At 54.3% G+C, this 27,479-nt stretch overlaps 1 protein-coding gene across 2 annotated transcripts; it reads right to left on the minus strand.

Moving 5' to 3' along the window:
* On the minus strand, positions 1–27,479 carry CRHR1 (corticotropin releasing hormone receptor 1; the record flags this gene model as incomplete). 2 transcript variants are annotated; one of them, XM_082494758.1, is made up of 13 exons in its annotated part: positions 1–141; positions 1,354–1,395; positions 1,598–1,733; positions 3,543–3,628; positions 4,770–4,842; positions 5,761–5,821; positions 6,072–6,225; positions 6,512–6,632; positions 7,016–7,122; positions 8,219–8,304; positions 9,563–9,682; positions 18,669–18,753; positions 27,432–27,479. In XM_082494758.1, the coding sequence occupies 13 exons, from the start codon at positions 27,477–27,479 to the stop codon at positions 1–3; spliced, it is 1,260 nt and encodes a 419-aa protein (XP_082350884.1). The 2 variants fall into 2 exon arrangements, with proteins under 2 accessions (XP_082350884.1, XP_082350883.1); XM_082494757.1 differs by having other exon boundaries at positions 8,168–8,304.

Raw genomic sequence — 27,479 nt, forward strand, 5'->3', positions numbered from 1 at the left:
TCAGACGGCCGTGGACTGCTTGATGCTGTGGAAGCTGACACGGGTTGGGGACGTGGGGATGGACATGGCCCGAGCCACACGGGCGCGGATGGAATGCTTGTCCTGCCACCGGTGCCACCGCTTCCGTACAGCTGATCGGACCTGGGGGCACGAGACAGAGGAGGGGACATTTAGGCACCACACAGCTGTCCAAAGCTGTTTAGAGGCACCATCCATCCTCATCCTCAGTCTTTTCAACCAAAAATGCTGCCGAAACCCTGCTCAGCTCCCCGGGGGCAGGAAGAGTCCCGGGAGTCCCTGTCACTTCCCAGGCCACCCAGCCTTGTTTGATGTGATGCTGGTGAAACGCAGCCCTTGCAGCTGTGAAGAGAGATGAACCCAACCGATGGTGCCTCTGAGCACAAAACAGGAACAAGAGGGAGAAATAAATCTGATCAGGGACTCTGCAGGAAAGCAGCATCTCACATGCTGCATCGGGCGCTGCGAGGGGCTGGGAGGGGGGCGAGAGACAGTCAGGGAGGTTTTATGGCTTGTCTGGTTCATGCTAGTGGCATTTCTTCGACATTAATTCCACCCTACAACAGCCCAAGTGCTTTGTGTGGCAGGTAAACAGCGATGAAATGCCCTTCCGTTGACTGCAGTGTTGGTGGCCCTGGAAGGTGGGCACTGGACACAGGCAGATGAGATGGTGCGGTTGGGTGAACACCGAACTCCCCAGCCAGCCCAGCTGGGATCGAGACATGAAGGACCATGAATTGTGTGGTGTGACGTGCTCCTGGTTCACCTGGCCCAATCCCTATTCATCCTGCATCAATTATTTACGATTTGGTAACGAAGCAAGCTCGTCTGGGGCTAACTCTCCTGAGCCAGCAAAGGTGCAAGAGCATTTGGGAGGAGGCAGAGGAAAGTGCTGCCCAAGCGATCGGCCCCAGGATCAGCCTCTGCTCTCACCTCCTTTGCTTTCTGCTGTCTGTGTTTTGGGTCAGAACTTGGGAAGTGCCCCGCTCTGTGTTCCAGGTACCCACGTGTATACGGGCATCACCCTGGGGCAGGATTTCCCAGGGATGAGGGGACCCTCGGCCCTTCTGCTGTACCAAATCGCACGGGTGCATCCCAAGAGCATCTGTTCTCAGGGGTGGATTTTCCTCCTTCGAAGGAGGAGATCGACCACAGCCGTCCCCATATGGGCACAACCTGTGTCCGAAGCTGGAGGTAACACACTGGCTGATACAGCAGATGCCTTGAGCTGGGGAATCGAGCGCCAGCACCCTCTGAGCTCTGTGCAGGGGCTGAGCTTGGGTCCGCTGGCAAGGAAGGGTGTAGACCCACCCCACCCTAACCCCTGGTGCTCACCTCGCTGTTCAGGAAGCAGTAGAAGACAGAGACGAAGAAGCCCTGGAAGGAGACAAGCAGCAGTCACCATGGAGCTATGGCCAGCAGCCACCCCCAGGCTCAGGGGCTTTGGAGCAACCCTGGGGTCTGGGGAGGTGTGTTTTTGGGAGGGGGTAGGAGCACGGCGAGGCATCAGCCGCAGGATGGGCTCATCTGCATTCCTTGGTGGGGGGACTGGGATGGAAGCTAGGGCTGAGGACCATACCTGGAAGGACTCCAGAAAGGAGTTGAAGTAGATGAAGACGATCCTGGAGATCTCATCCTCCCCCGGGTTGACAAAGAACAGCATGTAGGTGATTCCCAGCAAGGGCAGGAGTACCAGTGTGGCCTTGACTGCTTTCCTGGGGAGAAAACATGGACCTGAGCTGCTGCAGTGCAGCCTTGGCCACGGGGACTCTCCCCATCTCACTCCCAGCACCATACTGGTCTGTCCGGGTCCGGGCAAACCAGTGATCAGGGGAGGATGGAGCAGAGCTGGTCTGTTTTCCAATGCGACCCCCAAGTGACTGGGCTGGTTTGAGCACTGGGCACCTTCTGTGGTTTCTCCGGCCAGAAAAAGGCGGTGGATAGTGGAGGCCTGACCTTGAGCTGGCGTGAAATGATTGCTTGGCTGATCTAGGACTCGATTAAAAAGGAATTAAGGAAGATAAAATAATTCACACCCTTCAACATGGGTTTATGAAAAAACTTATCTCAGCTAATTAATTTGATATCTTTTCTTGATGAGATTACAAGCGCGGTTTGTGAAAAGTAATAGTGCTGATACAAGAGGAAGAATCGGGGCTTGGCATCTCATACATTTGCATTAGGGGACAAGAACAACGCCCAGTCAACACTTTTTGCTTAAAAATCCTGTTAATGGACAGATTCCAACATTAGCTGAAAACAGGAAAAGTCATCCCTGGCAGGTCTGGGCTGGGCAGGGATGGGGCCTGGGACCGTGTGCCGCGTCGCTGACCTGGAGGAGAGCCACAGCCACTGACACAAACTGGCAGATGGCATGGAGGAGCTGGAAATAACCCAGGACACGAGCATCTTCGGGCTGGCAAACCCATGGGGCAGCAGACGCACCGGTGTAGCTTCCCCAGGGGAGCAGCCGCGGTAGCAGGGGATCCATCAGCATTTTACCAAATCGTCTAAAGTGAGCAGGAGCCATCCAGGGCTGTCCCTTGCCTGGTTTAAGCAGGATTGCACAGTTTATAACCTACCAAACTTTCCAAGATTTCCTGTCCCACAAAATGTTTCTGGGAAATGAAAATGTTCTTCTGCCCAAACATGAAAAACCTTCCCTGCCAAAATCAGGCAAATACTGGAAAACCAAAAGTCCCTCAAAATTGCTGACTGAGACTGACCAGCCTATTTCAATAACCTTCATCTTTGCTCACTCCAAGCTGAACCGTTCATCCCAGCTCAATACTCCGTGATGAGGAAAGCTGGCATTTCCCAGTCATCGCGTCTGAATTTTTCCATTCTCAGCTGGTGGAAAAATCCACCTTCCACCCCAAACCCGCTTCTCTTGACCCAGCACACAGAATTCTCTGATTCCTGCCCAGACAATGACCCAGAGAGGAGCACCGATGAAGACCAAGGTGTCTTTTCCTGTTCCAGGTATTTCGGAGAGCTGCTCTGTCCATGCACCTCCCAGGTTGTCTGCGAAATATTGCCCAGCGGGACAGGGTTAAATCTTCCTGCCTTGTGCTGCCAAGAGTGCTGCCTTCTCCTTGCGGCTTCACGAGGAGGTTTTTGGGGTGGCAGCGATCCATTACTCCTTCCTCGGCCTTTGCTTTGCTGCCAAGCGGCGATTTAATTCTCACCTCCATGCTCCGAGGTGAGCAGCTCCAATTTGTAGCTCCGAGCCCGGTGAGCTGATTGGGTCCCACCAGCAAAGGCTTTTGCAAAGAGACTCAGGTCCCAACGGCTCCTTTCAAAGGCATACCCAGCCAGCCACCAAAAAGCTCTCACTGGCCAGGATTTTTGGACAACCCCAGGTGCAATGGCCATGTGCATTCAAAAAGCATTTGAGATGCTCTTAGATGTCTCTCCATGCTCCCATCCCCTTGCTATTTGGCTGATGGGGCTGTTCCCATCCCCCCCAATCACGCTAACGCAATTTCTAGGTCTGCTTTCTGCAGGGTCGCTCACGCTCTTACCTGTACTGGATCGTCTCTGACGTGGTTGAAGCTCGGAGCTTCGTCATGAGGATTCGGACAATGTTGAAGAGAAAGATGAAGTTGATCTGGGAGGAAGAGGGCACCGGGTTAGTGCCTGCTCCCCCAACGTTGCCTCCCGTTTCCTCAGTAATGGGCCGTGCCAGGGGAAATGGGAACGTTTCCTCTTGAACCTGATCTACTGCCTTCTGCGTGCTCAAACAGGACATCTGCATTTATCATTTTTAAAGCACTTTAGCAATAAGATTTAGGAATTTGTTCAAGGGAGCGGGGCAGCAGGGCACAGCAGGAGATTGGAGAGGAAGGGCAAGCGTCAGAGAAAGGGCTGAAGGGGAAGAAGTTGGAGGAGGAAGAGGAAATATAAGGTGACCGAAGGGATTTTGGGAGAGTGGCTGCTACCGCAGCAAGGAGCCGCTTGGCCACTCTCCCAGCTGCCGAACCGCTAACGAGGGCACGGGAAGGCGGCACTGGGAGCTGAGCACGATTGACATGGATTAGAAGTCATCTGGCTACCCGACAGGCTGGGAAATGAGAAGTGGGCTCAATTGCTCAGCGAGGCCGGTTGGTGCCGGTGATTAGTCCTCCTTCGGGTTTTCTTAGCATTGGGCAAAGAGGAAGGAAAAGCTGTGGGACCTTGTGCACGGTTGTCCCCCTACAAGCCCAGGTTGGACCCTGGCACTGCTGCTTGTGACTTGCCACCTCTGTCGCTCTTGGTCCCTTCCCTAAAGGGCGAAGCCCCGGCAAATTATGGTCTCTATGGCCCCTGGTTCAAGCGTCACTGCTCAGCCAAGGGCCAGGAGCAAAGTGATGTGGATCAGGGAATGGGGTGGAGGTCCCCAGGCTGCTGCGAATGCCTGGCGAAGCACCCACCGGCACCCAAATAGTGCCCAGGCAGGGATGGAGGGAATTACTGAAGTATGTGGGAGTCTGCCGATGGGAGCATCCCTACCGGAGTGAGGTCTCCAGTCTCCCTTTCTAGCCCACCCCAAGCCAGCAGGATCTGCACGCGCTATTTCTCGTTGTGGGTGAGGTGCCCAAATTTGCTGAAGGTGGGGTTTGGGTGCTTGCAGCGTGAGCGGCGTTGCTGCTGCGGGGCGGCATAGCCAGCTGCAGCGGGGTGATGCTGCGGGAAGGGGTGAGACCCTGTTCAGGAACATGTGCAGATGGGGAGGACCCTATATTTAGCAAGCAGGGTCGCTTTGCTCTTACCAGAAGCACCAGGATCATGGGACCTTGGTAAATGTAGTCAGTATAAACTCCCGCTCGCTTCCCAAACCAGCACCTGCAAGGCAAGGACAAGTGGTGTCGGGGACATCTGGTGTTGGGGACAAGCCTGCAGTGGGAGTGACCTGGATTTACTCCTGTCCTTTCACAATCCCTGTAAGTCACCGTCCATAGGGTGGAAGCACTACAGCTTCAACTTGCTGTAGCCACTATGGAATAGCTTCCCCGGGAACCCGGTATATGGAGGCGCATGGGGGCTTGGGGGGGTGTTTATGGACCCCGTGTGGATGTGGGAACTGGTTGCTGCAGGATGAGCAGGGACCGCCTTACACGCACGCGGGTCCGGGTTGGCTCCGTCCCCAGCAAACCCTACGGGAGGTCACGCAGGTGTATCCGTGTCCTGGGAGCACCTCGGTGGGTTTTATTAACTGAGCGCTGTGCCTGCGTGTGTAGCACAGGGCTGCTGAAGTCGGGGGGGGGGCAAAACCAGCACTGAAAAACAAGACAAGCTGCCATTCATCTGAGCGGACTCCTTTTAACTTCCCAGTCCGCACGATGAACTCTCAGGTGCCTGTTAAGTCCTCCATTAGCAAGTCTCTGTGAAAGTGGCTCAGCTGGTGGTAGTTTATATCTCCGCCGGTAGATTAAATCCCAGCTCCATTTAGCAAACACATTGTAGGAGCTCTGGCTTAATCTTGCCTTTTCCCCCTTAAAAATCTCATTTGCCCTTTGAAGGGAAAAAATGCAGCGGCAGGGGGCTGCAGGCAGGGCTCGCGCGGCAGAAAGCCTAAAGGTGAGATAAAAGGAAGAACGGAAGAACATTGTGAAGAACATTTTTTTTTCCTCCCACCCTTTCCATGTACGCTGCTTGGTGTCAGCCCTTCCCGGCAGGATCCGTGCCTGCCACGGCCCCCGGCACAACCGATCTCTGGGGAGTTGGGACAGAAAAGGGGAATGAGAGCAATATCAGGCTCACTTCTCGTTGTCATAGTAGAGCTTCCCGATGGCCCAGGCGACGATGATGGGAAAGGGGATACCTGCAGATGAACACACAGAGGAGTCTCAGGGGTGCAACGTTGCCACCAAATTGTGCTGTAATGGCAATTTTCTCACACAGCTCACACTGGGGGAGCTGATATGGGCGTGCAAACCCCATCCTCCTGCTCCTGGCAGCCTTTTTGCAGCTATTGGGGTGCAAGAAGAGCTGGAGCAGAGGATGGGGGTGGGCATCACCCATCACTAAAACCTCGGGTACGTGGTGGGTGAAGGGGAAATCCTGGTACTTACACCAGCCGATGCAGATGAACATCCACTTGCGGAGCTTGTCCGTGGAGTAGGTGAGCACGATGGCTGTGTGTAGGTAGCAGCCCTCGCCGAACATCCAGAAAAAGTTGGTGACGTGGAAGTAATTGTAGGCGGCAGTGACCAAGCGGCACCAGACCTGCCGAAGGGGGTTAGAAGGACACATGGAGGGTGAAGAGCAGACCTCTGTGGTAGTGGTGAAACCGATGCACAGAGCAACACAGACCCCAGCAGAGCAACTGAACCCACGTTTCCCATAAACCTGGGTTGCCCTCCAACCACCAGGCAGCCCTATTTGGCCCCTCAAGCTGCTTTTGGGGTCTCATCTTTAGGATCCTCATAGTTCCCCCTGCCTCCCCCCTCAGCTGCTCAGGACCAGGCTCAGGACCAGGCTCAGGCCATCTGCCTGGCAGAGCTGCACCTACCACGTTGCTCTCGTGCACCTCTGGGTTCATCGTGAGCTGCACCACGAACCACGTGGCGTTGCGTAGGATGAAGGCTGTAATCAGGTTCCAGTGGATGATGTTCCTCAGGCACCGGATGCTCCTGGAGATGGAGGGACAAGGGACCACCAGAGCATGGTGAGTGTCTGAGGGCTGGCCACGTGTGGGCTGGGGGGAAGGGCTGTTTGTGGAGCTGAATGTCTTTGTTGGGACCCCAAGAGTGAGCTGCTGGGGCCATGCCCTGGCTGAGGCGGGCACGACCGAGGCCAGGAGGTGGAAGGCACCAAGGAGGACCCTCTGCTTCCATAACTGAGCACTTTAAATAAGCAGTGGGAGGAAAATAACCCTGAGATAGGCGTGATCCCTCCAGACTGGAGAGCGATGGCCATGGGGGTGAATATGGCAAAACACAGGGGCTGGGTCTGTCCCCAGACCAAGGGCAGTGGGATGACCTCTCTGGGCTCATCCTCCCAACAGGTCACTCACCGCAGGCGCATGAAGAGGACGAAGGCCACGAGGAGGGCCCCCAGCGAGACACAGTGCCCCAGGTAGTTGATGATGACAGCGATGTGGTAGTGCAGCTTGCTCTTCTTCTGGTGGGGGGAGATGGGGAGGGAGTCAGCAGCAGCCCTGGGTACCACCACAAACCCACCACGTCACCTCCAAGAGCTGCACTGCAAATTTTGGGCCCTTTTCCAGAAAGCAACTGGAGCCCACCTGGTGCAGGACAGTGGAGAAAGGGCTAGAAGGGGATGTGGCTGGTTGGATGAGGGTAACGCGGACGGGAGAGACACCAGTCTGACCCTGCAAAGGACTTGGGCATTTCACATCCTAGCCATGCCAGGGCAGCTCAGGGCTGCTGCCCCTACATCACCGCTGCTGAGCGCTGGGACATCCCCAACCCCTCGTCTGGGGAAATCCTGCTGTAATTCAGCCAAGCTCACTGGCAACGTGACATCTGATGTCTCAGTTCATTCCCCATTGCCCTGAGGGCAGGCTGAGAGGCTAGGATGAATTTGGGCAGAGGGAGCATGGGATCTCAGGAAGATGTGAGTGATAATTAAATTAATTGATTGCTCCTGCTGTTAGGCACTCATCCAACCTGTGAATTAGCAATTAACTGAGCGAGAAAACCATTCCTGGCAAGAGATGTCAGTATCTTAAATACCAGAGGTGGTTATCAACTGCAAATGAACAGCCCGTATCTCTTTTCCTCTGCTCTGAGGGGTGGCTTGACCTACTCAGGGGCTTCTAATTCTTGGTCCCCATTTTTTTTTTTAATCCCTTCCAGCTTCCTAAACATCTCCTTTATTTCCTTGCCAGTGGGGAGGGATGGGGTTTGCACTGAGCGCTTGTGTCATGATGGAGCTGGAGGAGGGTGATGGGGCTGGAGGCCACGCTGATCTGCACCCAGCGGCCCTGGGGCCAGGACACCTCACACTGCAAATCCTCTTGGATTTTTAACAGGGGAGGAAACAAGCGTGGCTTTATTTTTGGCAGGGAATGAAAATGCAAATCGAGAAGGGGGTCATATATGCTGCATGCAACCTTCTATCTGGGATGCTGCTGCACGCCCAGCCCGCGGCTCCCTTGGGCCGTTCCTGACCTGGATGCTGTCGCCCTTCAAAACTCCGTTGTCTGTCCCTCACCCTCCTGCCAAGAGCCCGGCGGAGGGGCTGCCGAGGTTACCTCTTCGCTGAGGATCTCCTGGCACTGGGAATAGTTGACCCGCGCCGCCCAGCTCCCGTTCGCGAGGCACTCCCTGTAGCCATTATCTGAAAGAGAGGATGCACGTCCAAGGGTTAACGGTGCACGGGGACGGGCACAAAGATGTGACCTGATGATCCCCACTAATGCAGGGGGCACTGGCATCAGGGCAGTGGCATCTTTTGCTTTGAAGCCAGCTCAGATGCTGCCTTGGTTGCGACTGCAGAACCAAAATGCTTGGAACGTTTCAGACCCGCTCAAGGGCTTTGGGTTTGCACCAGCTCTGCCCCTCGGCACTGGGGGACCTCCGATGCCTCCCACCACCGAGATGCGGTGGGAACAATACGAGTTTGACTCTCCTTTTGCCCTCCTCTGTGCGGTTTGCTTGAGCGATCGTGTGCCACCCTGCGAGCGCTGCTGCAACGGCAGCGTGAAGTTTTCGCTTCTTTCCCCGCATTAGGAGCTTGCTTCGCCTCCCAGCAAGGAGGGCGAGTGGCAAGGCTAATTGGGAAGGAACGGCCACGATAGCCTCGGAGCAGCCTCCGATTAGCGTCAGCGCTGGGGTGACGCCAGCACTGGGGCGATGCTGGGCTTCTGCTATTAACAGGAGAGACCGTGAGCCTCATCAGGGCGATGGGATGGGACAGGGATGAGGATGGCTCTTAGGCAGGCACGAGTATGGATTAATGCAAAGAGACTCCTGCAACAGCATGAGAGGCCCCCCAAAGCAGGAGCCGTACGCGTGCCATCTTCCACGGCTGCAAAAACGTGTGGGATGGAAAAAGGGATGTTTTCTGCAGGAAGCAAGATGTTTCTTTCATCAAAAGTAGCACTTGGGTGGTCAGAAACTCAGCCGCGTGCTAGGAATGGCTTTGGGCACTTTTCAACTGCCTTTGCTTCGTCCCCTGCTCTCAGCACGTCATTGGCAGCGACAACGCAGTCACCCGTGCCGGGAGGGGATGAGCCGCAAGGTCGCCCAGCCTTTGCCCAGTTGGGGGTTGCAGACCTCTGTGCCACCTCCAGCAGCAGGGCGGGCTCACTCTTCTTCCCCTGTCCCCAAGATGGGGACGTCAGCCCTCTCCCCCTTCGCGAGGACATGTCCAGGAGGACCTGCTTATAAAGCTCTGAAACCACACTGCCAAAATTTGGGATATGAGGGCTTTTTTTCTTTTTTGGTGGACAGATCACAGATCCCGCAGAGGCCCCAGTGAGCTCTGTACCCAGGGATGTATTGTCACTCGTGCCCCCCGCAGCCCCTGATGCACATGGCTCTCTGAACTCCTCCATCCCTCTCCACCACATCCCCATCAGCGCTCTTCATCTTACTCGTGGTGTTGTACCGCACGCCGTAGAAATATTCGGGGCAGGGTCGAGCAACCAGCTGTCCCACCGCACTCCGGGGCCAACACGTGCCGATCAGGTCTACCGAGGCGTTGCACTGGGGACCTGCAGGGAAGAAGTGGAGAGAGTTAGTGGAGGCCTGTGGGCCACCACGGGCCACCTCCAGGCTGCTGAAGGTTCAAGGTTTGCCCGGAGAACTGGGGCTGCAGTCCCAGCTGAGCTGATGGGTCGCGGCAAGGTCAACCCCCAGAAGAGCCTCATGCCAGACACCAAACGGGGTCTGTGCCAAGACTTGCCAAGAGCTGGTTGATCCATCCTGGCCATGGCTATCATCTTGGTCCTGTCTGAGCACCTGGGTTAAGCCCAGTTCTGGCACAAGCCTTGTTTTCTGACCCAGCTTCCCAAGTCAGCTTGGGTTTCCCTGGCTCTGCTCTTCCAGCCCTACTCCTTTCTTCAGCCATGACTTTGGCATCCAACCCCGCAGCAGCCAGCAATAAGCCAGATTTTCCCTTTCCCAGCGGTGACTACAGCCTGGTGCTGGTGGGACGCTCCTCAGAGCCCCTCCAATCCTCTCACACCTCCTGGCTGCAAGATCTCCTTTCTGGCCATTCCCATTGGTCTCTTCCAGCCTTTCCCGGGAAGAAAGCTCCAAGTCTGTTGCTGCCATTTCGGATTTCAAACAGGACTTGTGTGCTTTTCCCAGCTACACAAGCGTGCTAACGTAGGCATTAGGTAGGCCAGATTGCAAGCTTTTTTATGTATGATTTGTGTATATTTAGAACAACATGTACTGTAGCTAAATATGTCCTAGCTCCATCTCAAAGTGAGGTAGGAAGCACAACGGCTGTAATATCCATATAATACAATCCTTGACAAGCAGAAGACCCTGGAAGGGGGAGAGCTTAGTGCAAACCACTCCTGGGTACCAGAGATGTTTGTTCTGCCGGCGCAGAGACAGACATTGCCATTTCCTAAGACAAAACACCCCAATTCACAGCTCTCTGGGTGTGAGAACACAGCGTTTCCACTCCGCCCAGACTCGATGGTTGTTATTTGAACGCCTTTCCTGAGACTTCCTATGGATAGACCTGGCTAAAGAGCACCCCCGAACAAAATAAAACAAAACAAAAAGGCAAAATATTGTGTTATTAATATGATGAAAGTTTTCACGGGGGAATATTTGTTTTCATTGATTACTGGGAAAATTGGCTCCTCGGTTTCTTGGGATGTTCTCAGAGCAAATTTTCAGTTCAAAGAAAAGGAGGGTTTCTTTCAAACATCTTTGCAAGGGAAAACAACTTCCAAGCGTGTGAGCTGGGGAAGCATCAGAGCGTGGTGAGCGTTACCTTCTGCCTTCCGTAGTTTGTAGTGAGAAATTAATTTTAACAGTGACCTTTGCTTTTAGCTTTGCTAATGTGTATGGTTGCTGCGGCAACCTTCTCTTTAAGTTAACTGTTTTAAGACGCTATTCCTTAGGAAACAAAATGCATTTAATCACGTCTAGTGTGCGTGTCTGTGCTTATCTGCATATATTAGCATTCGCTGAGCTCCTTAGTTGTTCTGACCCAAATTTGACAGAGAAATAGAGGGCCGCAGAAAATGAAGTCCCTCTTTAAAATTTTATGATAATATTCATCCAGGTAGAGAAAAGCCAACCACTAATTGCTTCAACTAAGGACAAAGTTAAATTGCAAGTGCTCTCTCCCTGTTAGCCACCTGGGAATCCACCCGGGTGAGAAGCCACATGAATATCTGGAGTAGGAAAAGCTTTGCTTGGAACAACCCAGCATAGGAAAACGGGGCTGGCACAGTGCTAATGCCCAGAGCAGCTCACGCAGTCATCGAAAACCCTCCCTATGATCCGTGGGGCTGAGCACAAACTCCATTTTCTCCCCATCCTCTCGTGCCTCAGTTTCCCTCCTGCATCCCTCCTCGCTGGGGCACATATGCAGACTGCTCAGGGAGGACAAGCAGGAAGACTCAGTAATTAAAAGTCGGCAGGACCGGAGAGCAGCAGCATCGGTACTCTCCATCGGTACCATTAATAACCAAACCCAAGATAGATTCATGGAAATGTTGTGGTCAGACAAAGGTGGCATTGTCCTGTTATACGTCTGCTCAAGCCTGGATTTAATATCTTCCATGTTTCTCCAAGGCGCTCGATTTAATGCTGCTTGGCATTCTCATTAAAGCACTACGGCCACCCACCAGGTGACGAACCGAGTGGACGGATCTCGCAGTCCCACCAGGGCAGGGATGGGGGGTGAAGCTGGAGCAGCATCACCAGGAGCTCAGCCCCATCCTCATCCCATGGGTGGGGTGACATTCGGGCTTGGGGGCTGCAGTCGGGTGAGCAGGGCTCAGGCTCAGTAGGAGGCTCTGGGGACTTCACCCTGTGCTCAGCAGGCTTCCCCCCACTGCCGCCGTGGGCAGCATTTTGAGGTCTGTCCCACCACATTTTAATCTAGTGAGGCGGCTGTAATATTTTTCCCAGGCTCACACTAAGAAATGCCTGATGAAGAAAATCAGATTGCTGCTCTTCCTGCTCTCTCCAGCATATAGAGAAGAAAAAACCAAACCCATCTCCTGCTGGGGAAGGGTTAAGCAAAAGAACGAAGGCGAAGAGTGCCGTGAGGGCTTTGACATCCCGTTTGCCCAGCACGACCGTCTGCTCCAGCTGCTCCCCAGCGGCACGCGGCTCCCAGCCTTTAGAGCACTGTTTAGCATGGAAATTATATGTATCAGTGCTAAATGCTTTCATATCTGCTTTGCGGCCCATCCGTATTTGCAGGGGGATTATTCTCCCAGGTTCTGCAGATGTCTGCTCCAGCTTTCTCAGCACCGTTGCCTGCACAGACACAGCTTTGGGCTTTGCAGCTTTACAGCAAGAAAGGTCAATGAATTTCCTACCTGCACCCCGTCCCCCTGATTTGGCTCCCTCCTGCGCAGAAACGCGGCATTTGGGGTAGGAGGGAGCCGGTCCTGCTTTGAGACGGGGAATGTGGCAGCACGGGGGAAGTCACTCAAATCCCTTCTCACCCAATTTTCTTCGGGTTGTGCTGCTTTGAAGCAATATAAAGCATTTCCTTTCTTCTGAAGAAAAAAAAAAAAAAAAAAGTGGCTGTCCAGGGACTTACACTGAGACAACTGTATCACAATAACTGTCTCAGGATAACTATAGCAATATCCCTCCTGTTTATATAAAACATCCTTCTCCAGCCTGCTTCCACCACTCGCGGAGGCCCCTGAGATGGCTCCAAGCTAAAGGCCCGCAGCCGTGGGAAGCCTGGCAGGGTAAAGCTCTCCAGTCCCAGCTAATCTGCCAAAGATTTTGAGCAAATTTAAAGGGGATGGAGAACGTTTATCCTGGGCCAGCACCACCAGACCTATGGCTGCGGTGCTCTCAAGCTGATGCCAGGAGGTCCGAAGCGTCATCGTACCATCAAACCGTTGCTAGGATGGTACCAAGAGCCGTAAAGCAAAGGCTGTGCTGATATCACCGTGCCAGTAAACACGTTTTCATCTCGCACCAGGCAAAGCTTTGCACCAGTGCAGCATCCCAGCTTGCTGCTGCGCCCCCAGAGACATGGCAGCTGCAGTGCGTAGGGGCCAGGAGAGACCGTGGAAATCCGAATCACAGGCTCAATCCTGTGGTGGGGAGAGATGGGGTTATTTATCTAAGGTGTCTCGGGAGGCTGAGTAACAGCTGAAAGGTGTTAGCTCATATCTCTACCAGTCCTGAGCTCTTACTCAACCACGATAATCTCCATCCATCCCAGGTGCCCTCGGTGACTGCGTCGCTGCTGCTGCCTCCTGAGCAGGCTGAAGCTTCTGGCTCCTTGAGGGTGTCCCTGTTGCAGCATTTGCATTTGGTGATCAGGGCTTCACCCCCATCATCAAATCAAAATATACTCGCTGTAGCCAGCGTGCAAAAGGTCGCTTGTCCCTCCTGAGCAGCTCCACCACGCTGGTGGAGCAGAAGGGGCCATTTCACACCTTATTGCCCCAAAACAAGGCCCTTTGGGGGGGATGCTCTTATTTCAAGACGCTGATGTGCCGAGGAGGGGTGGCTCCATCCCAGCTGCGGAGCCACTCAGGTGCTAAATGCTTGAGTAACACCTTGAGGCATTGAGGGAAATGGCACCAGGGGCCAATTTATGGTAATATGGGGTTGAAACTGGGGTGGTGGAGCTGCTTGCCTTCCCTCTGAGTCAGGGTTGGGTGCTCAATATGGTTGGGAGCAACCATGGTTGTCTCAAAATACTTAGATCCTTGCTCACAGCCTACTTCTACCACTGCTTTCGGTGGCTTGGGTGTTTCTATTTATCTTTGTAAGAGTCCAGTCCTTAAAAAATCCCCACCAATCCTCCCGAGCATTCAAGCTCCGTGATCCTCAGTGTAAAATAATTACGCAGGATAATTAAGTGTTATGATAGCCAAGTGTCTTTGTAATGAATTTTTGGCTTGTTGCTATTCACCGTCACCGACTGTCCCCTTGGGTCTTTGCTGCTATTCTGGAGAACAATAAATAGGAGGCATCAAACCTAGCTTCTGCCATCGGTATTTGATGCATCTGCTCAATGCGGTCACTTAAGACTGATCCATGTACAGCTTATGTGGCGTATATATATTTATTGAATGCATAATGTAGTGGGCTGGGTTTGGGGCATATCTTGATCTCCCGATATGACCCGTAGAAGTGGTTGGAGTGTGTTATTACCAACAGTAGCAGCAAGTGGTTTATTCCCTGGTTATCACCTGGGCTTTGCTGGTGGGTGAGCAAAGAAGCATAATCCCTCGCTGGCAGAGTTTTCCCAGCAAAGGCTTCTAGTTTGGCTACAGCCGAACAGAGTAGCTGGCAACGATTTTACTGCCTCCAGTCCAAAGTGCAGTTTAACTGCTGTAGCTGCCGCTCACGCTGAGATGTGCCAGGACACTGTTTCCTACCAGAAAAATCTCATCACCTTCTTCCCTCTTCCACTACAATAAAATCTATGAATATAAGCAAGTTTCTATTGGCATCCCTGTGTCCTAGATGATGGAGCAGAATGGCTTTATCGATACAAGTATACACTTAAAACATTACGATTTTTCAATACAGGTGAGTTCAGGTTTTTCGGTTCCCAAACCTGCCCCAGTATCACCGCTCTCCCTCGGTGCCAAGTCCCTGCCAGGACTCATTGCTGCCTCTTTAGCCCCTGCTCAGCTCCTTTATTAGTATTTCTGCCTTGGTGGGAGAGATGCCAACGAGGCTGAAGGGAAAAGAGGCGCTGATGTTGTTAATTTGACCTTTATGAATTTAAATTCGAGTCTCTCCCCCGGGGAAGTCAGTGGGTGAATGAAAGAGCGGTGGCAGGAGAAGGGACTGCTGGAGCAGTGTCAGCACTTCGTGGAGCTGAGCTGGAGCGGGTGGAAAGTCTCTTGGTCAAACTGTCACCCGCTGTGAAACGTGTTTCCAAACCTGTCTCATAAAGTGCCCGCGAAGGAAATGCTCTCATCGCTCCCTGCTCCCCTGTGCTTCTCAGCCACAGGCTTTTGCTGTATCTGGACCAACTTGGGTTGCTTTATTTAAACGCAAAGCTACGCTCCCTTCCCCTCCTTGAAAAAACCTCCAGTTAAAAAACAAAAAAAATGACACTTCAGTTCTGCCTAGCTTTGGTGTCATTTTCCTTTGCTTTAGGTGAACTTGCATGGCAGGAAACACTTCTTTCCTAGGAAGGAATCAGCTGTGCTCCGCTCTCTCTCCTGAGCACGCAGACAGGACTGAGGATAACAATTTATTGTGATAACAGTTTAAGAGCTTAAAGGAGTGAATCATGCAGCCAGGACCAGCCGGGGCTATTAGCAATTGGGTGCCAACTCCTTGGGCTGATCCAAGCTTGAATGCTACGAACGGCAAAACAACCCCGTGGGCACTCCGAGCTCGCTCTGCTCGAGTGCTTTCTGCTCGGCTGCTTTGGAAAAGCCTCATCCGTTAATTAGGAAGAGGCTTTCCCATCTGCTCAGATTCCCCCCTTCCTTCCCCAGGGAAGTGCCACGATGGGAAGCGGTGGGATGCTTTGCCCCGATGGGTGACATGACCTTGTCCTTCCCCGACGGGCTTCGTGGCAGGGTGAGGCGAGGAGCAGCTGCGCACAGACCCTGGGGAGCTGAAATCATCAGGAAGACAAATTTGCGGTCTGAGGCAATCTGTAGGCAGGGAGCCCTCGGGACAGGCACCTATCCCCCGTGCACAAGGGGTGCTGATCCTCGCTGCATTCCTTTTCAAGCCTAATGTGGGAATTTCTTGGCTGCCGAATGTTTGGGGGTGCAGCTGACCCGACTTTCCCAACGCACCGCGTTGACCTCAAGTCCAGCCTGATATGATTCCCGCCTGAAGGAGAAGATATTCGCTGCTACTGAGGAGAGCAGCCTTTCTGACGGAGCAGCCGGTTGTGCGTGGATGCCCACGTGTCCCAGCACCGGCCAGAATCAGGGGCTCACCGAGAGGTATTTCTGACAGGTACCTAAAATACCAGGTTGGACCATCCCGCCTGTGCGGGGAGTCTGAATGGCAAGGGACATTGCCCCGCGTTGGGACAGCGTGCTTAGGGGAAGACGGGTAAATCGATGCTGCTAAGAGGGCAGGACAAGGGAGCTCGGTGGGGCTCAGCTGCTCTGCTTCCTGGGATGAGGGTTTGCTTGCACCCCATGAGCCCCGGTGAGCATCATCCTGCGTCTCTCTCCACCACACTTCTGTGAGCAGAGACCATTCCAGCTCAGTGCGTGCGCCTCGGAGAGTGCGGGCACCCTGGCGATATCACCGTCCAGCCATGCATCACCATTAAAAAGTGCGAGATTAAATAACGAAGGGACTGGTGACCCGAGAGAGGAGGAGAACCCACGCCGGGCTGCTTTTCAGAGGAGGGATGCTGCACATGGGCACGAGGCAGAGCCCCGCCACGCATCCGACTGATGCCCTGCCGAACCACACGCCGGAGGACCGCTGGGCTCGTGTAATCGGCATGTGCCATTTCCCAAGGGTTATGCAGACATTAACAAATTAAGTCTCACGGCCTCGCTGCAATTCTCATTAGCGTCATCCTAACAACTCTCCATGTTAAATAGCCTCGAAACAAACTTTCCAGTTTTGTAAATATCCCTCCCTAGGAATCGCTGCCTGGATCAGGCAGGGCTTAAATGGACCCCAAGGATGAGGGCTGGTGCTGAGCTCCACTTACCAAACAACAGACATAAGACAATTAGTTTCATCTCTACCTCTTGTTCCAAGCCCCCTCCCCAAGCTGGAAGCGGCTCTCCCATGTGCCAGCCCCATCCCGAATTAATGAGTTACTCAGGGATGACAGGTCGGATGCGCGGAGGCGCTGGAGATTTTGCAAAGCTGAAACCTGACATATTATGCTCCCCTGTCCCAGGGTGGTGGGCACCGAGGTGCATTAAATCCTGCTTGGATTCATGCTAATAAATCCCTACAGAGCAAAGCCCAATCCTGGCAGAAAGCAGCAACCACTGCTGGAGGGTGGTGGCGATTGCAGGGCCCTTCCATCAGCAAAGCCACGGCAGAAACTCTCCCTCCTCTCTGCCCTCTCCCCTGGGCTCAGGGGGGTTCAGCAGCAGGTGGGCGAAGGCCATTGAGATGGGCACGAGGAGGCTCTGGGACCTGCCTGCTGCCCCGGGTCGTGCCACCGGCTGGTCTGTGCATGACAGAAAGGTCCCTGTGGTGCTTGGCCAGTGCTCCTGCGGGTCAGAGCCCACGGAGCTGGACACGTGTCACACCAGGGAAGATGAGTAAGAAGAAAACAAGTGTCATTTATCACAGCCTAACACGGCCAAGGACAACCACCTCGCTGAGCGGAGTGATGAAACCTTCAGGGAGCAAAGCACATGAGTGATGACCACGTTTCTTGTCTGCACCGTGCCCGGGCCAGAGACACACGGGCATTTCCATCGCCGCCGGCAGCCTCGCTTGCCCTCACCCTCCCGCCTCCATCTCCCGGGCTGGGGGTGCTCTGGGGATGCTCCTCGCAGGGCTGCGGCGCCCTGGGCTCCATACTGGGCTGACCGAATCAGCTGGTCCCAAGTTATAATTTTTTAAGGAGGAGTTTTTAATGCTGCTGTTAATGGGAGGTGGGTGGCGGGCAGCCATCTGTCAGCGCCGGACCTCCGCAGCCATCCGTCACCCTGATGGAGAGAGCTGCTCTGAGCAGCGGGGAGCGGGGCAAGCGGGGCGATCGCTCGATGCTTGCTCTGGTCTTCATTCAATCATGGGAAAACCAACTCTGCAGCATCCCTGAGCCAGGGAGGACTCTTCTCCTCGTCCCCGTGAGCTCCTTTCCTCTCCCTCAGCCACTTTGCCTCCCTCAAAACCTGTCACTGAACCAGACCTGTCACTGCTGAGGTGACACCCAAGTCACGTTTTGGATATAGGCTAAAAGCCAGTTTTGGCACAAACGGGTCGTGGGCCTGACCCGGTTGGATGCAAACCCATGTATGGGTGTTGAGCAGGAGTGAGCTGCCCGTGACCCTGCTGGTCTCACCCAGACCTGGCCATGGCCACGTCCCCACAAGCTCCTCGTGGCTGGTGGCCTCCCAAAGTGCTCAATGGCACACATCTCAGAGTGCTGGGGGACGGAGGGTGGCCAAGCCATGGTGGCCACACTGCACTGGTGATGTGGCCTCCGCAGAAAGTCCCAATCTCCAGTTGTCACCCCTGGGCTGAGGGATGGCAGAGGCAGGTGGACATAGGGGACAAAGGTCCTGGTGTCTCTGGGCATGGCAGAGAAAGGGCAGCGTGGGAGCAGGGGTCGGGCAGATGTCCCTTTGCCCGCCTCCCCCTCGAGCCCAGGCCAACAGACATTCATTTTCTCTATTTTTAGCTCTCCTGAGCTCTGCATCTTCTACCTGCCTCAAGTGTCACTCTCCAAAGAGGCTGCTGCAACAGGGGCTGTAACCCAGCCTCAGCGCATCCCACCTCCTCCCAAAAAGGAGCCGGGCATCTGCAGATCAGCCCGGAGACACCCCCTTACCCCCTCTTCCAGCCATCCCTGTCACCGGGGTCCCCTGGGGTGGGCTGGGGACGCGGGGCACTCACCCGTGTGGTTGGTGACGGGCGGGAGGCTCTCGCAGTACTGCTCTTGGATGGAGGCTGCCACGGGGCTGTCCCAGAGGAGAACCGCCTGCACGGGGAGAGAGCAGACCACAGGCAGGGTTATACGTGCAATATGCCGCTTCCCCCAGCCCCCGATCCCTCCTTGGACACGGCAGCGGGTGGGTCAGATCTGAGCTTGTCCGTGTCTTGGTGGATGCCACCCCTGAAGCTGCATGGTGGACACGTACCCATATGAGGTGTTGGAGCGTGTCCAGAGAAGGGCTACAAAGCTGGTGAGGGGTCTGGAGGACAAATCTTAGGAGGAACGACTGAGGGAACTGGGGTTGTTTAGCCTGGAGAAGAGGAGGCTGAGGGGAGACCTTATCACCCTCTACAACTACCTGGGAGGAGGGTGTAGAGAGGTGGGGGCTGAGCTCTTCTCCCTGGTGACAAGTGATAGGACAAGAGGAAACGGGTTCAAGTTATGCCAGGAGAGGTTTAGACTGGATATTAGGAAAAATTTTTTCACTGGAAGGGTTATTAAACATTGGCACAGGCTGCCCAGGGAGGGGGTGGATTCGCCATCCCTGGAGGTGTTTAAATAAAGGGTAGAGGTGGTACTTGGGGACAGGGTTTAGATATGTTTTTTGTCAGGGCAGGGTAATGGTTGGACTTGATGATTTTAAAGGTCCCTTCCAACCTCAGCAATTCTGATTCTATGATTTGCAGGACGGGTTTCCCAACCCAGAGGAGCTGAGCTTATCCGGCCTGGGGCTGTGACACTGACTTTCTCTGCTCTGTTTCCCACCCACCGATTCTCTCCTGCCCCAAATATCCCCCTCAGCAAACCATACTGCAGCCCTGCGCAGCCCCTGCCAGGCCATGGAGCTTCTGCTATTTAGCAATTTAATCAACACTTTTAGTTTTAGCATCTTTGCATCCCGGGAGCAGACAGGGGAAACATGATGAGCCTGACATCACGCTCAGATTTTCAATACCTTATTAAAATCACAGCCTTGTAAGCTGTCAGTGGGAAGATGTTAATACACCTCCTTAAGGAGATCTGATCCATAGTCAACCGGGTCTGGCAAAGCCGCTTTTTTTTTTTTTTTTTTTTCCAGGAGAAGGGCTTGTCTGCAAACACTGCCATTCCCATCGCATTGGGAAGCACTGACCAGGATCTATCCCATCGCTTCTCCAGAGCGGTTCCCCGGCGGCTCCGCAGCTCTCTGCTAGTGAAAACCATCGACCCCGTCCGCATGGGGAGCTATTTTGGAAAAGCTGCTACTGAATTATCGCGCCTTTAGTCTGGGGAAACTCAAACCGAGGAAGACAATTGCAAGTGGAAGACGGCGGAGGGACGGTGCTGGTAGACCCGAGGCTCACCAGGGAGGCTGATGGGGGAAGGAGGGGACCTGCTGTTTTGCAAGAACACACAGATTTCTGCCAGAGCAGCTGCCCGCTTTCTCCTCTGGCTCAGAGACGGGTGACACGGGCTGATCCCCTCTGCTCCGGGGACGAATGGCAACGGTGAAGCTGAACTCCGGTTCCCTCACGCCAAGCCTGTCCCGCAAGGATTGATCAAACCCCTTGGAGGAAAGCTCGCTGCTGACAACCTGCACCTTCCCCACCGGCCAGGCCATGCCCTGGAGCCTGATCTCCCTTCCCAAGAGCTATTTACCTTCCAAACTGCTCTGGGGAGGGATAAGACAGTCCCCCTCTTGCCCTTTAGCCATACAAACACTGGCTGCTCCTGCTGGCACACCCGGCAATCCCCCGCACCTCACCAAAGCATTAGCAGGATTTATTCCGACGCGGAGACAAGCTCAGCACCCGCTTGCTCTTTTCCAAACAACTATTTACCGCCTTGGAAAGCTGGTTTTGACAGCAAGAGAGATGTCAAGCAGACGTATAAATGGAGCTGAGAATAGCTTCCTTGTTATGACTGCTCCAGATGGCAGAGGGGATCCGGCAGCAGAACCCTGCCCCGAGCGCGGGCGCTGCGCGGAGTTCCTCTTGTGCTGGTTCTGCAGGAACCGGGCGCCTGCCGGCTCTCTTTGCTGAAAGCTGAGACCACCCAAACTCCAGACGTGGGGTAAGCGGGGTGTAGCGGGGTCGGCTCCCCTCTGCGTAGACGCCCACCGGAGCTGGTGGCTCTTTGGACGAGGTAGCTTGGCCAAAAGGGTTCCTCCCAACAGGGGCCAGGATGGTTTGCCTACCTGAGCAGGCTCTCAAGTGTTAATTGGATGCGTTTCTCCTAATCGCAGCCTGCTCCAGCCTGGCAGTGCCTGTTGTCCTTCCAGACACAGGGAGAGGTCTTGGCGCTGAGCAGCAACACGGACCAAGCTACGGCTAGAGGGGGGTACGGATGGCGTGCAGCCTCTGGCTCTTTGCAGGCTTTGTAAATGAGCCGAAACAGCTACAGAAGGAAGAAAGAAAGAAAAGAAAAAAAAAAAAAAAAGGTTCCCCAAAACACAACAAACCCTAATGTGTTTTTTTTTTAACCAGGCTGTGAGTCTTCTCTCACTGCAACGTGGCCGATGCTCTTGACAGAGGCGGAGGTTTTTTCCCCACTCCCGTCAACACCAGCTCGAGGAGAATACGCTGGGGAAGGCGGCAGCTGCAGGTGGACTTGCACAAGCCGAAAGCATCCTCATCTGGTACCCTGACGGTCGGGCTCTCGTCTGTTTTGCCCTTTGCAGGTTACTTGAACCCCTCCCCAGGCTTTGCAGAGAGAATAGGTCAAAGCTCCGTCCTTGAAGAGCTTCGCCTGCCGGAGCATCGCTGCCGTAAGATGCCACATGGCGCCCAGCAGGTCCCAGCCTGGCTGGGCTGGAGCCAAGCATGCCTCAACAGCCCCGAAACGGCGGTGGGTCGTGCTCAGGCCAGAGAGGGGCCGTGTCCCTCTGCCCTCCTGGCCCTGCTTTGACATAGGTTATGGAAAATCATGCTCTGCGGTGAAGGACACCGCCACGACCTGGCTCAGACCGCCAAAATCCCGGAGAGCTTCAGCTGAGTGTTCAGCAGGAAAGAAAAGCAATCTGCTTTTCTAGAAACAGCCGCTTTGCACAGAGGTCCCAGTCAGCCCCGGGGAGTTGCTCCCGTGGGGACGATGGTTCTGCTGGGACCTGTGCAGGCCCCCGTGAGGCCCCACACAGGCAGCAGCTTCTCCTCCATCAGGAGGCCCCAGTGGCTCCACTGCCATTGCCTCAGCATCCACCGAGGTCCCTTCCAGGCTCTGCTGACATCTCCGTTTTACACACAGGGAGGCATCGCCGCAGACGCCGGTGGGACTGGGTTAACCTGGGACCTCACGGAGCAGCACACTCCTTCCTTTCACCCCCACCGGTCCTCTACTGCGTGGCTCAGACACCAAAATCTGATGCTGCACCGGTGCTTACTGCATCCCACGCACAGCAAACACCAGCTGCAGTCGGTGTCCCACTACCCACCAGGTCAAGGCTGGCCCAGAAGGGAAACTGAGGCACAGCGTACCACTTGCCTAAGGTCGCTCGGGCTGTGCTGCACCACGTGGGGCAGGTCGCTCCTAGCCGGACCCACCGGCCGTGTCCTGATGCAATGCCGCTGGGTTTTTCGGAGCCATTCCCTGTGCCCACGAGGGACACGGGGTGGCAGATCCCCTGGGACGGGAGATGCAGCACAGTGGGCTGAGACCGCATCAGCTCTTCGGCCCGAGGAGGATGGGGGTCTCGGTGCTGGTATGAGTGTGAGCAGCAAAATCACACACACACACGGCGTCAGTCTCTGTGACCTGCCACTGACCTAGCAGCAAAATTCAATTAATAACAATTAGGAATTAATGTCCCCCTGCAGTGCTTTCCCTCTCCAAAGCAATCCACAGATATTAATTAATATATTCACACCCGAGTCAAACATCAACCCCCCGCACCGTACTACCCAGAGACAGGCTTGTGTCCCCTCGATATCTTATTGCCTCAAACAAGATCGGATCCGCGTGGCAGGAAGGGCTGACAGCTCTGAGCAGCGAGATAGATGGCTCGTAGCCTAATTAGCAATCTAAGATGGGGCTTGGGTTTTCCACTGCTGACAGGGTTGTAATTGGAGAGTGGAGCGATTAGCAGGATGAAGCAGTTGCGAGCCAGTGGCTTTGTACAGAGCTGGGGAGGTCAGCGGGACCGAGGGATGGTGATGGCCACTGAGACCTCCCTGGGAGGGCGGTCAGCACCAGCCACCCTGGAGTCATCCTTGCTGCGGGGACCTTTCTCACCCATCACTTCTGCTCCCCGGCTTGGCTGGGCTCGCTGCCGCCTGACGCGCTCGATGTGGAAGAAGAAAAGCCTTGTGGGACACATGGGCAGAGCTGAGCACAGTCTCTCTGCTCCGGACCGTCGCTGAGGTTCCCTGGGGTGGCAGGCTGGGATCGAGCCCGCTCTTGGCCCCAAGCCTGCGGAAAAAGGTGCCGGACTTTGGGTGTTAAATACAGTGAATGTTAAAAGAGCTGGATGCCCACCTCGGATGGCAGAGCAGCATCAGCGGCGCGGGAAGGGAGGGCACGGAGCGGCACGTCTTGCCAACAGCACAGCCCGGAAAAGCCTGACCGAAAAGAGCTGCCCCCTCAAATGTGCTCGGAGGTGGCCAGGGTGCCTCCAGCCCTCCCTCCGCTGTGGGGGATCCCTTCGCCTTTGTCTCCTCTGCCTTCCCGGCACCGTCTTCCGCAGCTGGTCGTCTTCGTACCACCTCCACCTCGAGGGCTTTCACTTGGATAAGTCCCATCCTCAGACCAAGACGTGAATGAAACCCTCAGGGAGCATCTGACCCATGAAGGATCCCCTCCACAAGGTTTCTCCGAGACCCTCACATCACTAACACCCGCCCCGGTGCTCCTTCACTGGTTTCCGTGCAAAGCCCCATCAGAAGCCGTGCTTGCGCCGAGGCGCGGAGGCAAAGCGCAGGCAGCGGAACCAGGCTCAAAGCAAGAACCACGGGGGGGGATTTTCTATGGCTGATGTTACTCGGGAGGAAGAGCAGGCAGCGAAAACGCCTCCATCTGGCATTAAAATCTGTGAATTTATGAATTTAGCCGTATTAGAGGGCCAAGCCCCCCTTGTGTGTAGACAGAGGCTTTGGTGTGAGTATTTATTCTGTTTGGAGTCTCTCTCCGAGCGTGCTGGATGCAGATCCTAACAAAAGAATATCAATCAGGGCTAAATGAATGCCCTGTAAAACCTGATTTATAAGCAATTATAGGTTTTCCTGGATTAAGCTCTGGTCTCTCTCACTTGCCATAAATAAATCTGATTTATCTATCAAAAGGGGCATGGATTTTTGAGGACTGGTGAAAAAAAGAATAACGGCATTCGGATATTGGAAGCTAAAGGCACAAACAAGCTGGGGAAGGGGACACTGCATGAATCAAAGTGGCTCCTATGGCATCGGGATTTGCCGGAGCAAAAGCTGCTCAAGAAGAGTTGGAGTGACAGACACGAGCACAGGGGAGGGCCGTTTTTCTAAGGTGGTTGTATTAAACTTTCCGGCAGATTGTACATGTGGGACCCGTGTGCGTTCACAGATATTTTCATTTTGGGGTTGGAGATTTGTTTTCCCCAGCTGCCTCCCCAGCCCCACACCTCGGCTGCCCCCTTCACCCATCACCTTTTTAGGGTCATACCCCGGGCTGGACATCTACCATTTGAGTCACCTATAATTTTCCTCCAGTTTATCTGCATTTGCAGCTAGGGAAAGCTCAGCCACACCAAACCTGCATCTGCCATTGCCCTTCCAGGGCGAATAGTACAGGATTTCAGGGTGGAAGAGGGACCATGATCTGCAAAGGGCCAACACCGCTTGCCCTCTGCCATCTGAAGGGAGGCGATTGCTCCTGGGTGGTGACTCATTGATAAAGCAGGGCACTGCAGAGAAGAACGGTTTCTTCTACGAGCTCAAAACACAGTTATGGAAAAAAAAAACCCCAACAGATGGGCCTCTGGGTACGTTATCCCATCTTCAGAAGAAGCCACCCGCTCGTGAGTGACAGCTCTCAAGCGTTGGACAACGGCTCCTGGGCTCGGTTTGTTGAGGGAACCCCACGCGAATGATGTTGTGCTTTCCTTTGGGTCCAAATACCGTTCCCCAAGAGAAAACGGTGGACGCAGCCTCTCTAAATGCTGCAGACTCAGACCTCGGCTCGAGCTTGTCGCTCGCAACAAACTTCTGGGCCAGCCCTGCGCAAGGATTTCTGGAGAGAGCAGAGCTGTATGTCAGGGCAGGGTTGAGCCGGCTGTGCGGGCTATTCTCATCGTATTTCTATATATTCATCCTATGGCGATAGAGCAGCTATTCTGGGAACAGGCTGTGCCATTTCCATTCACTTCTTCACTAGAGGCGCGAAACCACAGGGATGATTTCATACCCACCGAATCAACTCCTGGCTTTTAAGGAAAGAGAGGACTGGAGGAGATCCCCGGGGTCAGCGTGTCCTGCTACTGCAGCTCCGCGTCTTACGCAAGGCTTTGAGCAGCGGAAGGGGGTAGGGGGGCTGATTTTTGGGGCTTATTGCTGCTGGAGCTGATGAAGGGAGAGAGCAAACCACCCCACCCACAGCATCAAACCCTGGTTTTTCCCAAAATGCTTTCACTAACAGTTTTACCAGCCCCAGAAACGTCACCGGTTCCTGACAAAGCTGCAGGTGAACTGTTTCTTTTTAACCGCTTGCTTAGTTTGTTTAAATGACTTGCGGGGCGCCAGGGAGCATGTCGCAGCAGGTTTGGCTGGTCTGTCTGTCCTGGTCTGGCTGTCCAACCCCCCGAGGGATGTCTACCCAGCAAGGCAAGGTGGACAAATCGATGCTGAACTGGAGCTGCTGGCCAGATGCGCGGGAAAACATCTTAACTGTGCCAGCCCAGGGACCTGCAAGCCGCAAAACCGGTCCAGCAAGGGGAGATTGGTCCCCGCTGAGCTCTCTGACGGAGCCGGGCTGCTGCAGGTCCCTGCTGGAGGCTGCTGTGGGTACGCCTGGCTGCAGGGACACGCTCACTTGGGGCTGGAGTTTCATTGTCTTTTAGCCTGTACTGTCCCCAGGAGAGGGCTGGGATTGTGCTGGAGATTTGAATGCATATATCTCTACGAAAAAAAAAAATAAATAGATGGTTTGATTGCAAAAGGGTGTTTTGTAGATTGGGTGTTTCTTTTTGGAGCTGGCTAGGAAAGACTTTGCTTGGGTTGGTTTTCGGGACCCCCTCCTGGTCCCAGTCCCCAGATGGGAGTGGTTTTGCTCTCAAACTCTGGAAGGTTTTTGAGCATTTGGCCCTCCATCTTCACAAGGCCACCACTCTTGGGGGACACGTAGGGGTGGCCAGTGAAAACCCCCGAGCCTGAGGAGGTTTAGCAGAGGATGGGAAAGGTGCCTCAGCGCCTTTGGGCTTTTTTTTTCTGACCACTTTTTGCTCACACAGTAACTATCAGGAGCTGTCATGCTCGTTTGGCTGTCCCCATCTCGGACCCTGCTCTGTGGCTTTGCCAATGGTGTCCCCGACTATTGGCCACGGAGGACCTGGGCTGGGGGGGGAAGAGGTCCTGCCCTGTCTCACCTTCATTTCTTATATCAGAACAAAACAAAAGCTGAACAGGTGAATATAACCGCAAAAGAGCTCTTATAAAACAGGATGAGGGGTGTGCAGTTATAGGAGAAAGCAGCTGCTCAGAAGAGGAGCTTTTAAAACCAACACCAACTCGGCGAGGAGGTCACCCAGCGCATCTCAGCTCTTCTCATCACTGAGGTGAGAACTTTCCTATCCCAAAGGTGCAGTTAAATACTCCTCCCTGCTCTTAGGGCCGGCGACGCGCGGGGAGAAACCAGCCCGCGGGGTACCAACCGCAACGGTGCTAACGGGGAGGGCTGACCCTCCGTTTTCTCTGCCTTTTTAACTCTGCAGTCACAATTGGGCCACTGAGACAGCATTTTGCAGAGAGCTAGGCAAATTTTTTTTTTTTTTTCTCCTTTTAACCCTCTTTGACACAGAGGTTTAATCAAAGACCCGATCATTTTGTTTAACTGCCTACCTAGGTTTTTTCAAACAACGTTCAGGATTTCACTGGAAACCTTTCCGTCTCCTCGTTTCCCCCGGGTTTGCGATTTTAAACGTGCTTTGGGCTGGGAACGTTTCCTTTCTCGATGAGCCCTCGGGGAGGAGGAATATTGCTTCTGACAAAGCATTTGCATTTTGTGCAGAGCTGCAAAATTAGCAGTGGCTACAGTTCCACAGCGAGCAATTTAGAGAGGAAAGTCTTGTGCTTTCCGGGGAGGGGGGGGGGGAGGGGGGGGGAAGGAGAGGTTTCTTTAGATAATCAGTTAAGGGGTGTGTGTGTACAATTAGACATTGCATTTCTGTTGTCCCCATTCATCATCACACCCCCAGAGCGGCCGCCCCCTCCCAGCAGCCTAAGGGAAACTGGTGGCAGCTGGTTTCACTGGGAGGTGCGAGGCGGGGAGCTGCTGGGAGAGCTGGGCTGCGCTCAGGAGGACCTAACAGCGAATTCCCCCCCCCTTTAATGATCCTTTCACCGACTCCAGCCCCCTCCCCATTAGTTTTTGGGCACCGTGAGCTTTTGCCATGCCCCCGTGCCTGGACTGGAGGAATTCTCCTGAGGGCCCTTTGTGTAGCGGTTTCTCTTTTTACTTTTCCCTTCCTTCAAAGAAATGGAAAAGTCACTGCGGAGAAAGCCAGCGGCGCAGGGCGCGGAGGGGTGATGGGGAGGAAGGCAGAAGAGGACTTAGAAGCATCTTACCTGCAGGAGGAGGAGGAGGAGGAGGGCGGGAGGTAGGCTGGGCACCAT

This window comes from Vanellus vanellus, assembly GCF_965231255.1.
Source record: "Vanellus vanellus genome assembly, chromosome: 24".
Lineage (NCBI taxonomy): Eukaryota > Metazoa > Chordata > Aves > Charadriiformes > Charadriidae > Vanellus > Vanellus vanellus.